Source organism: Oncorhynchus clarkii, chromosome 13 (genome assembly GCF_045791955.1).
Source record: "Oncorhynchus clarkii lewisi isolate Uvic-CL-2024 chromosome 13, UVic_Ocla_1.0, whole genome shotgun sequence".
NCBI classification, from domain to species: domain Eukaryota; kingdom Metazoa; phylum Chordata; class Actinopteri; order Salmoniformes; family Salmonidae; genus Oncorhynchus; species Oncorhynchus clarkii.
The window spans coordinates 30,031,279-30,043,303 of record NC_092159.1 but is presented as its reverse complement, the minus strand read 5'-3'; the positions used below and the strand labels follow the sequence as shown (position 1 = coordinate 30,043,303).

At 39.1% G+C, this 12,025-nt stretch overlaps 1 protein-coding gene across 1 annotated transcript in view; it reads right to left on the bottom strand.

Moving 5' to 3' along the window:
• The window catches only part of LOC139424141 (zinc finger protein ZFP2-like), a 63,975-nt gene extending 61,044 nt beyond the window's left edge, over window positions 1-2,931 (bottom strand). The window contains exon 1 of the mRNA XM_071175833.1: window positions 2,593-2,931. Coding sequence (XP_071031934.1) covers window positions 2,593-2,931 — 339 coding nt within the window. The remainder of the gene's footprint in view (window positions 1-2,592) is intronic.
• Window positions 2,932-12,025: the final 9,094 nt, after the last annotated feature.

The window sequence follows — 12,025 nt, the reverse complement described above, 5'->3', positions numbered from 1 at the left end:
CCTGGGTAAGTGAGATACAGAAGCCGCTGCAGTGTTACAATTGTAAAAAAAGGTTGGACATGTGGCAAGTGCTTGTCGAAGCAATAAATATGTCATAGTCAGATAACATGTTGTAATTGTGATGGGAATCACGTTCCCGGGTTCCCAGAGTGCACTGTACGGATGAAGGAGGTCGTAGTAGCTAGGATGATCAGGCCCATCCAGCAGGTGTCCTATGTGGAGGCAGTGAAAATAGCCAAAGGAGTAGAGAGGAGAAGGTAGTTCATGTCCCACAGTCTGCAGTGAAGCCATGCAGGAGAAGGATCCCAACAGACAAATAGTGAAAGAGGTGGACTTCGTTGTGTTTATAGAGCAAGTGATAAACTGCATTAATAAATTAGTAACCTTCATCCAAAACTAGCAGTTTCCAAAATTGCGTTTGCATTGCCCTCACTGCCGCAGTGATACATTGCATTAATAATAAACTAACAAAACATCTAAGAAGTTAGACATCATTGTGAAGGCGGCAAACAGATTTCTGGATCTCCAGGACTTCAGACAAAATGTTACAGGGAGTACTGAGTGAAGAAGTTCCCCCCTCCCAGGTTCCTGAACCTGTGTAGGGATCTGAATAGTACCATTTTTGTTTGAAATTCAGGGTAGTGGAGTGAATTTGGTTCGTGTTTATTTTTATATTTTACATAATTTGTATAATTTGTTAATCCCATTTTTTTGGGGCGTTTTGGTTATTTTTTAAAACCCCGTACAGTAGGAGGCAGCAAAACACCTGATGTAGTCTGACTATAAACCTCAGAGAAGAAGACATGGTAAGAACCAAAGTGTTGGTAATTGTTTCCAGTTGACCCTAATTAGATGTTAGATTACATGTTGTTTTCTTACTTCATGTAGCCTGCTAGCTAACCAACATCTTCATACTTCGCTTACTCCTCTCTGATAAGATACCGCTGCACAAACATGCTTATCTAGACCGACAACAGCACTTGAACCAGGCAGTATTAGCTAGCTACGTTTGCTCTGACTCTTAATACATTTAGCAAGCTAGCTAACCGCTAACTAGCGATTAGCAGCTAACTTTATTTGAGCAACACCTTGCTAAGAAAATACAATATTTCGCCTTTAATGTAATGCATGAAAATAATTGCCAGAATATTATACAATGACTTATCAACAGCTCTAACAATTCGACCCCAACAGGCAATCTACACTGGCAGTTATAGAAAGACCCATTTACTATATAACCATTGATTCCACTGATTCTTGAAGAATATAACTTATAAATGCCTCAAATGTTTCAGCCTATTACTCCACCAGAAACCAAAACATAAGATCTTATAACGCCACTGTTTGTAAACTAATACTATAAGGCTGAGGAGTAGGGTCGATCCAAGCGTTCTGACCTCACAATGACAGTAAAGAACCCAAGCTACCTGGCTAACGTTGGATAGCTTGCTAGACACAAATCAGAGAAAACCCCACTCTTACCATTTTACTTGCCCTAGCAGAGCTGGTTAGGCTGTTATCCAACGCGTTGGTGACCAACTGTGCTGCTGGCAACCATGATCTTTTTTGCAGATGTTTACTGACACCGGCCATATTCAACGGGTGTTGAGCGTTATTAAATTCATCAGTTATTCTGCTCTCTAATCAAGTCAAACATTGGGTAGTTAGTATAGTAACTATAGTCTAACTGGCAAGTTTGATGTATAAGTAGCCAACTAACGTTAGGTAGCTAGTTAACATACTGATACATACCGCTGGAAAGATATGCTATGCGTTTTATAAGGATAGTGTTGCTCACATAACTTATTTGAAAAGTCATTACTTTATTACATTGCTCAACACGTGTCAATTATTTAAAGCAGTTAATTTGTATCCGCTCTCGTTGGACTATGGCTGAATATTTCCCTCCATTTTCTTCAAATCTGAAATCGATGTTAAGTCAGGCCCATTTCCTGAAGAATTGCATTATGGGTCCGTAAAGTACTGCGTGTATATGTCATATTTTGGCGAATTTAGTACGACATCCGGGAACTTTTGGCATACTAACTTCATCATACTATAATAAGCTAACTATATACTCAATTAACATTTGTATGAGTATTCTAACACAGCGCAGGTCTCTGGGCAGCCATTTAAAAAAAAACATTTTTTTTTTTTAAACAGGTTGCCCCTTTAAAAAAGCCACACAATCAACCAATCTGCAGTTCAACCAATAACAAAGCTGTAATTACACCACTGTTTTGGTAATACGATGGAGGGGCTGGAGAAATGTAATTACTCTCAAATTCATAAACAGACCTATGGATGAGAGGACTGGCCATCCATGATATCAACATAGTTTTAACCATGTTTTGAGGCTATACAGTGTTGGTTTACATTGTTTCTAAACATTGGAGTTAAACATGCTTATTTGGGGTTATGATGGGGTAAACAGTTGAACTAAGCTGATTAGGGATTGTAATATTCTTCAAGAATCAATGCCTATAAAAAATAATTTAAAAGTCAAAATAAGGATGTAGCAATTGCACATTTCCCCTCAGTTCAACAACCGCAGAGTTTGTACTTCTTAAGACAGTACTTACTAGTGTTAATCAGGGCCCGTTCATCGTTAGAACCATCGGACGCCTTAAGATGCGTTTGGGAAACCGGGCCAAGATATCCAGTTTCCTCCTCTTCTTCATTGTTCGATGAGACAGTCACCTCCCCCTCCTCTTCTTTCACTCTTAACGAGTCTTCCTCTTCTTTAACCGAGACGTCTTTTTCTTCTTCTTTCACTGGAACAGCCTCAACCTCTACTTGTTGTTGTTGTTGTTGTTGTATTGTAACAGCCTCCTCCTCCTCCTCTTTCACGAGAGCTTCTTTCTCCATCCAGCAGACCACCTCTTCTTCAGCAGGGACGGGGTTAAGTTTGAGACTGGAGTAATGAGGCATGTACTGAAATCGCTAAACAGTATAATTCAAAGCAGTGTCACTTTATCAGCAGCACGTGATCAATGACGTCTGAAGAATCATTTCGTCGAACACCTGATTGGTATTGATTAATTTGGGCTCGTTCGACATTGCAGCCGACAGTGCAGGTGGCTGCTGACTGCTGACTGACTAATTTACAAATCACCTTGCATCATAAATAACTACTCATTATTATTATCATCTATAATAATGTGGCTGTTCTAAATTCTGTGTCGCTCAAAGCCTTGAGTCATAAACCTATTTTTGACACAATTGGCTGGAAAGAGTCAATGCTGACTGATTAGAAAAGTATCATCCAACCATCGGGTATCTCATTGCATCCTCATATGCCATGTCTTGAAATATGCAGACAGACATATTTAAAGTAATTTTACATTATAATACTGTACTTCTGACAGCCAACTTTCTAACTCCTCCCAAAACTTTATGACATCATCACATTCCCAAAAGGCATGGATTATTGAGTCATTGTTAGTTTTACACTTAAGACATAACTGTCATTATGCTGTAGAATTTGTGAATTTGACATGTCAGTTGGAATAATGATAGATTTCTGGAGGGACCATTGTCACTACAACCAATCAGTGAGCAGCTTCCCTTCCCCCACATCTCAGGCAGTTCTGTTACTCACAACACGTCCCCTGCTTTCCTCAACAATGGAAAAGCCCACTGAGCTAAAGCCTTGCCATTTTTACAAATAGGAAATAATATTTCATGTTTTACTCGTACCTCAGCCAGCATTGTGAATGGTTAGGAAATAATATGTAATGTTTTACTCGTACCTCAGCCAGCATTGTGAATGGTTATGAAATAATATGTCATGTTTTACTCGTACCTCAGCCAGCATTGTGAATGGTGTCTGAGGCGGTGACATACTAGACCAAGGCAGTAAATCTAATACGTAGGTGTTTTTAGTTACGCATGAAAGGTCTGTGGTGGTTCTGTGGTTATAAGTTACTGACCTTGGAATACATTTCTGGCCATGCTGGCAGGGTCTGAATCAAACCCAATGCCCACCTGGCACACTGACAGGGTCTGAATCAAACCCAATGTCCACCTGGCACACTGGCAGGGTCTGAATCAAACCTAATGTCCACCTGGCACACTGACAGGGTCTGAATCAAACCCAATGTCCACCTGGCACACTGGCAGGGTCTGAATCAAACCCAATGTCCACCTGGCACACTGACAGGGTCTGAATCAAACCCAATGTCCACCTGGCACACTGGCAGGGTCTGAATCAAACCTAATGTCCACCTGGCACACTGGCAGGGTCTGAATCAAACCTAATGTCCACCTGGCACACTGATGTATTGTTACACCATGTAGGAGCAGTATAGACCTTGTCTGTTCATTATTTACATCTACATGATGCATTGTTACACCATGTAGGAGCAGTATAGACCTAGTCTGTTCATTATTTACATCTACATGATGTATTGTTACACCATGTAGGAGCAGTATAGACCTAGTCTGTACATTACATACATGATGTATTGTTACACCATGTGTAAATGTTGATTTTGTGCCCAATTAACCATTTCTTCGTGGATGTTGATGAGTCTTGCTAGAAGATCCACTTATGGCCAAGTGTCAGCCTCCTAGCAGAGAGGTAACCAGATTTTGGGCTAAAATATCCTGGTAGTGGGTAAAGTTTATTTATTTTATACATACACTTTTGCTCATCTTTATCAAGGGTATCAATAACTAGGTGCTTATTTTGATATCTAGTTATTTGACTGAATCAGGAATACAGATGTGGAGTAGATGGAGAGTTTGTTTTAAATTCTCATAAAAAAAATCGGAACTAATCAAACAACAGTTGTTGCTCATTGTACGTGTTGATATAATATTCATATTTAATGGAGTGGAAAAAAACGATTCCCTAAAATGCTTTATAATATTATAATTCAATGAAGAAAAGAAAAATAGTTTTCCCTCCTCAACTGCGTTTCCTCCCTCCAGACAGCAGATGGTGATATGTGTCTTTCAGGCGATGTTTCTACTGTGACGTATAATCTAGTGGACGGAAAGCTTCTTCCGCAACTGCAGCCACCTCGGTAGCTCGCTAGACAACAAAGTCATTCAAGTTCTTTAGACAATTTCGTGGTTTATTTGCCACTATGATTTAAACATACTTATGTGGAAACAACTAGCTACCCCATTTAATTTAATATTTACGTTGTAAGTCAACTTGCTGGCTGGTTAAATTAGCACTAGTCTAGTCGCTAAAACTAACTAGCTATTTTTCCCGAACATGAGTTCACTAAGCTACTCTCCTCCTGTTTAAGAGGAGGGGGTCTGCTGGACGGAGAAAGAAGCTCACGTGAAAGAGGAGGCTTTTACAATACAAAATCAAGTAAAGGGTGAGGCAGTTACCGTGAAAGAAGAAGAGAAAGACGCCTTCAGAGTGGAGGATGAAGACGTTTTTGGAATGAAGGATGAAGAAGGGGAGATTACTGTCACATTAGAGTAGGACGAAGAAGAGAAGACTGGAGATCTGATTAACACCAGTAAATACAGTGAGTACTATCTTATGAAACAGGGACACAAACTCTGCAGTTGTTGAAGTAATGTGTGATTTTTTAAAAAGGGCATTCTACATTGTTCATAACGTCCTCCAGTGATTAAAAAAAAACAACTTTCAACTTCCTGTTGAAAGTGATATATAAATACTGTAAGAAAAATAGTGTTTTTTAGACAACTGCAAACTTGGAGTGAGTGATGTCATAGTAAGTCCTTCAAGGAGTTGGCTTGATGGGAAGTTGTGATGTCATCCAATAGGTGATGGATCTTCATGTGAATATTCATTATTCTTTTTTAAATCCTTCCTGTTCTGTCAAGTTGGATGTTGATCATTGCTAGAAAGCCATTTTCAAGTTTTGCCATAGACTTTCAAGACAATTTAAGTCCAAACTGTAACTAGGCCACTTGGGAACATTCAATGTCATCTTGGTAAGCTCCTCCAGTGTAGATTTGGCCTTGTAGTTTAAGTTATTTTCCTGTTAGGACAGTTTTTTGTATTCAGATCTCTGAAATGCTCTCTAACTACGTAACATTTAGTGTTTCCTTATATTACGCTGGGTAAACAGTTATCAAGGGCACAGAAATCCTAAATCATTTCAGAGTTTGCAAAATCCAATGGTTCTAACCGAGAGTCACCTTAACTTTATTGACAACACCCAAATGGATACTGTCATTAATGCGGTTCTTCAATAATTACACATAATATTTAATTCTGTAGCTGTTTAGTTACAGTCACATGTTCAACTATCATCAGCTGATCCAGAAAATCATTTTCTGAATGACAGTCACATGACAAACATCACAACATGCAACAACAACCAAAGTGCTTCTTCATTCATTACTCTGGTAATGACAGTTATGCCATGTTCCACATTGTATCCAACATCCCTAACAAATTGATGTTTATGATGTGTCTGCTTGATTTACAGTAGCGTCTCCTTAGTCTGTTTAGGCACAGAGATACTTAGCTGTGTAGAGAACGGTTCCTTGATGGATAGGCAATTATTTAACTAGGCAAGTCAGTTAAGAACAAATTCTTATTTTCAATGACGGCCTAGGAACCGTGGGTTAACTGCCTGTTCAGGGGCAGAACGACAGATTTGTACCTTGTCAGCTCGGGGATTTGAACTTGCAACCTTCCGGTTACTAGTCTAACCACTAGGCTACCCTATTGAACAACACACAGAGCTATTTTCCTTTATTCAGGACATTTAGAATGACAACACATTACAGAGTAGACTAGTGGGATTATTCACAAAATTATCTGGTGATCAGGTTATGAAATGTCATGACAAAGACATTTTAGTTTCCATGTTTCACCTGAAATATTAAATGATTTAAAGTCCTCGGTCTATAGTGTTAGGTGAAGTCATGGGTCCTACAGTAGGTCTATGTTGTTGTTAGGTGAAGTTATGGGTCCTACAGTAGGTGTATGTTATTGGTAGGTGAAGTTAGGGGTCCAACAGTAGGTCTATGTTGTTGTTAGGTGAAGTTATGGGCCAATTTGGCAAACACTTTGTTTACAAACCCTCATTGTCAGGCTGATGGAAAAGCTAGCTAAAGAGCATTTTACTGGTTGAAGTGTTTTTTAAGTATGAAGCAGTTGATTTGAGACAAACACAAACATTACACTAAGCAGGAGATTCAAGCGAGCCTTACAATTTTAATCCAAAAGTATTGGGAAATGCACTCATATTCAACCTGTAAATGGAGGCAATTTTTGCTGTCAGCCTATGAGAATTCCCCTGAGTTTTCCCCCACGGTGGTGAATTAGTGAATAGACACAGAGGTAATGTGAGTTTCCTGGAGTAGCACTCCTGATCTTGCGCTGTAATATTCAGAATACATTGTGAAAAACTTAAATCTTGGCTCACCATTTTTGCTCCAACCAGATATACTACATCCATAACTAGCGGTTTCCTCATTACCAGATATACTACATCCATAACTAGTGGTTTCCTCATTACCAGATATACTACATCCATAACTAGCGGTTTCCTCATTACCAGATATATTACATCCATAACCAGTGGTTTCCTCATTACCAGATATACTACATCCATAACTAGCAGTTTCCTCATTAGCAGGGAGGAGTTTCTGCAACCAAATTGTGTGTGCCGCCCTCGTTCTGCAATTTTATTAAACACAGAAAGGGGCCAAAATTGGAGACTAAAAGTCGTCTGGCACACTGCTTAGAGTTTCAGCAACTTTAATAACTTGTTTCTAGCCTCCAATCATCGATGTTACTACTAATGTGAAAACAATACAAAATTGTTGCTCACTTGACTGTTTTAAGACATTTGTCAAATAATTTAACAGACGTCAATTGTTGTACAACTTCATGGGTATGCTCTGGGCATCACCTTTTAACTCAAATAAACAGTGGATTTCTGCTGTTTTGAGCCTTTAACCATCTGTCTGACTTTGTTGTTCACACAGGAGAGAGACGGGACTATCGTGGATCCTCTGGTGATCCTCAACAACATCATGATGCTGACAAGGCAGAGAAGAGTCTCTCCAGATCAGAACACCTCAAGAAACACCTGCAGAGACCCACAGGGAGGAAATCTCACCACTGCTCTGACTGTGGGAAGAGTTACTCAAGATCAGATTCACTTAAACTACATAAGAGAATACACCAGCGAGTACACACAGGAGAGAAATCTCACCACTGTTTTGACTGTGGGAAGAGTTACTTAAAATCAGATTCACTTAAACTACACCTGAGAATACACACTGGAGAGAATCTTCACTTCTGCTCTGACTGTGGGAAGAGATTCACCTCTTCAGTAGACCTTAAAATACATCAGAGAATTCACACTGTAGAGAAACCTTTTGGCTGTAATCAATGTGGGAAGAGTTTTACTAAGCTAAGCAACTTGAAATCACACCAGCAAATACACACTGGAGAGAAACCTTATGGCTGTGATCAATGTGGGAAGAGTTTTACTCAGTCAAGCGGCCTGATATCACACGCAGTAGAGAAACCATATAGCTGTACTCAATGTGGGAAGAGTTTTGCTACATCTGGCTATCTGAAGATACACCAGAGAATACACACAGGAGAAAAATCTTATAGCTGTAATCAATGTGGGAAGAGTTTTACTCAGTCAAGCAGCCTGAAATCACACCAGCGGACACACACGAGAGAAACCTTATGGCTATGATCAATGTGACAAGAGATACTCTGATAAAATATATCTAATCAAACATCAGAAAATACATGGAGTTGTTTCATAATATCAATTAAATATTGTCACAATGTAGAATGTTGTAACATTGTAGAATGAGTATTTGAATGAATTTCACAATGTAGCACCCTAAACAATTGCCCCCTGTTCAATTTGATAAATTGATATATGGATATTAGCCTCTGGGGAAGAATCCAGGCTCTGAATTGAATGAGTTCTATTTATGTGATTTAACAAAAAGATCAGGTGTGATGTTAATGTTTGTATGTTTTGTATTGTTTATAAAATATATATTTTCAGGTCTTTTTTCGTAACTTAATTTCAACGTACTTGCAGCTTATACACCTATAATCAATTTTATTAACAATCCTACATCACTCCAGTATTTATTGACAACATTCAAGTGCTAATTGTCTTTATTCCACTACTGAAGAAGCATGACTCAAATCACCTCATATTTCAAACATTCAGCCTGACAAAGATATGTTTTATTTTTCCATGCCTCACCAATCACATTAGCTTTTGATATTTTTTCCAATTCATGTAACATTTAATTTTTTGGGTTTCTTGATGGAGAACATAACAAACAATGGAGTAAAACAAGTTTATAATTTGTATTGGATGTTGCATCCAATTGTTAATATTTGAATCAATGACATTTCCTTAAAATGTTCAGTCTTTCAGTTAAGTTTGTTTGTTGTGTACTAAATATTTCAGTTTTTTTTTTTCTGTGAAGTCATTGTTGCATCCATGTCTGAAATGTACTATATAAATAAAGCTTGATCTGATCATATTGCAAAACAGATTAACCCAGTGACCAACCAATCAACTCTTGCTAAACCAATGAACCAATATGTGCAAAGGTCCATCTTAGACTGAATTTATATTGTTTTTCATGCTATCTTCTACCTTGTCATTATAGCGCATGGTCCATCTTAGTATGAAAAACAGTATCAATTCAGTGCATGGTATGTAAGTTTAGTATCACTTTTCAACCAACCCAGTGCATTTGTTGAAAATGAAAAATGTTGAAATGAACAATACATCAAAGGATCAAACTACTGAAAACTGAAAAAGACAAATGGATCAAACAGATCAATCCCACTTTTCCAGCCTGCTGAAGGTGTGGTGGAGTGGTAAACACCACCCCCGGCTCTACCAGGGGCTTGAGGTGATCTCCCACAGCTCTGCTTATGTCATGTTCTGTGGCCTTGCCGTTCCATTTCTTGACTGCCCCTGCAACACAGAAATAAATATATTTAGTAATATTATATAAAACTCTCAAAGTAATGGATATGGAGCATTTATGGCCTCAGTTACACCTGGCACCTAAATGTGATTTCTGTCATCCGATCGCTCCATTAGGTTCAGATCTAACAGGATGGGCCTTCGACGCAGTCAGGCCACCAAATATGCATAAGCAATGTAGAGAAATGTGGGGAAAAGTAAATTCTACACAAATTACCTTCATAATATCAAAGAACAAATGTGTGTGCCTGAGGGGAAATTCACTTTCATACAGCCCCTTTTGGGTGAGAAATTACACCAATATCAGTGGACAATTTGTACTAATGTAAATAAACATAGATGATGGAACATATTACCTTTTTCTTACGTGATGAACCGCTAAAGGGACATAAATATTTACCATCTGTGACCTCTCACCTCTCTGGCTGTAGAAGTGTTCTTCCTAACCAGTCCCTCAACAGCTCTCTGACTGAGCTCCAACCTCACTGGGTCTTCAGAGGAGAGGAAGGCTGAGGAGGGATGGAAGGATGACTGGGTCAGTCAATAAAGTTTAGAACTGCTGTCTATGCTGTCTGACATACAGTGCCTTGCGAAAGTATTCGGCCCCCTTGAACTTTGCGACCTTTTGCCACAATTCAGGCTTCAAACATAAAGATATAAAACTATTTTTTTGTGAAGAATCAACAACAAGTGGGACACAATCATGAAGTGGAACAACATTTATTGGATATTTAAAACTTTTTTAACAAATCAAAAACTGAAAAATTGGGCGTGCAAAATTATTCAGCCCCTTTACTTTCAGTGCAGCAAACTCTCTCCAGAAGTTCAGTGAGGATCTCTGAATGATCCAATGTTGACCTAAATGACTAATGATGATAAATACAATCCACCTGTGTGTAATCAAGTCTCCGTATAAATGCACCTGCACTGTGATAGTCTCAGAGGTCCGTCAAAAGCGCAGAGAGCATCATGAAGAACAAGGAACACACCAGGCAGGTCCGAGATACTGTTGTGAAGAAGTTTAAAGCCAGATTTGGATACAAAAAGATTTCCCAAACTTTAAACATCCCAAGGAGCACTGTGCAAGCGATAATATTGAAATGGAAGGAGTATCCGACCACTGCAAATCTACCAAGACCTGGCCGTCCCTCTAAACTTTCAGCTCATACAAGGAGAAGACTGATCAGAGATGCAGCCAAGAGGCCCATTATCACTCTTGGTGAACTGCAGAGATCTACAGCTGAGGTGGGAGATTCTGTCCATAGGACAACAATCAGTCATATATTGCACAAATCTGGCCTTTATGGAAGAGTGGCAAGAAGAAAGCCATTTCTTAAAGATATCCATAAAAAGTGTCGTTTAAAGTTTGCCACAAGCCACCTGGGAGACACACCAAACATGTGGAAGAAGGTGCTCTGGTCAGATGAAACCAAAATTGAACTTTTTGGCAACAATGCAAAACTTTATGTTTGGAGTAAAAGCAACACAGCTGAACAACCCATCCCCACTGTCAAACATGGTGGTGGCAGCATCATGGTTTGGGCCTGCTTTTCTTCAGCAGGGACAGGGAAGATGGTTAAAATTGATGGGAAGATGGATAGAGCCAAATACAGGACCATTCTGGAAGAAAACCTGATGGAGTCAGCAAAAGACCTGAGACTGGGACGGAGATTTGTCTTCCAACAAGACAATGATCCAAAACATAAAGCAAAATCTACAATGGAATGGTTCAAAAATAAACATATCCAGGTGTTAGAATGGCCAAGTCAAAGTCCAGACCTGAATCCAATCGAGAATCTGTGAAAAGAACTGAAAACTGCTGTTCACAAATGCTCTCCATCCAACCTCACTGAGCTCGAGCTGTTTTGCAAGGAGGAATGGGAAAAAATTTCAGTCTCTCGATGTGCAAAACTGATAGAGACATACCCCAAGCGACTTACAGCTGTAATCGCAGCAAAAGGTGGAGCTACAAATTATTAACTTAAGGGGGCTGAATAATTTTGCACGCCCAAGTTTTCAGTTTTTGATTTGTTAAAAAAGTTTGAAATATCCAATAAATGTCGTTCCACTTCATGATTGTGTCCCACTTG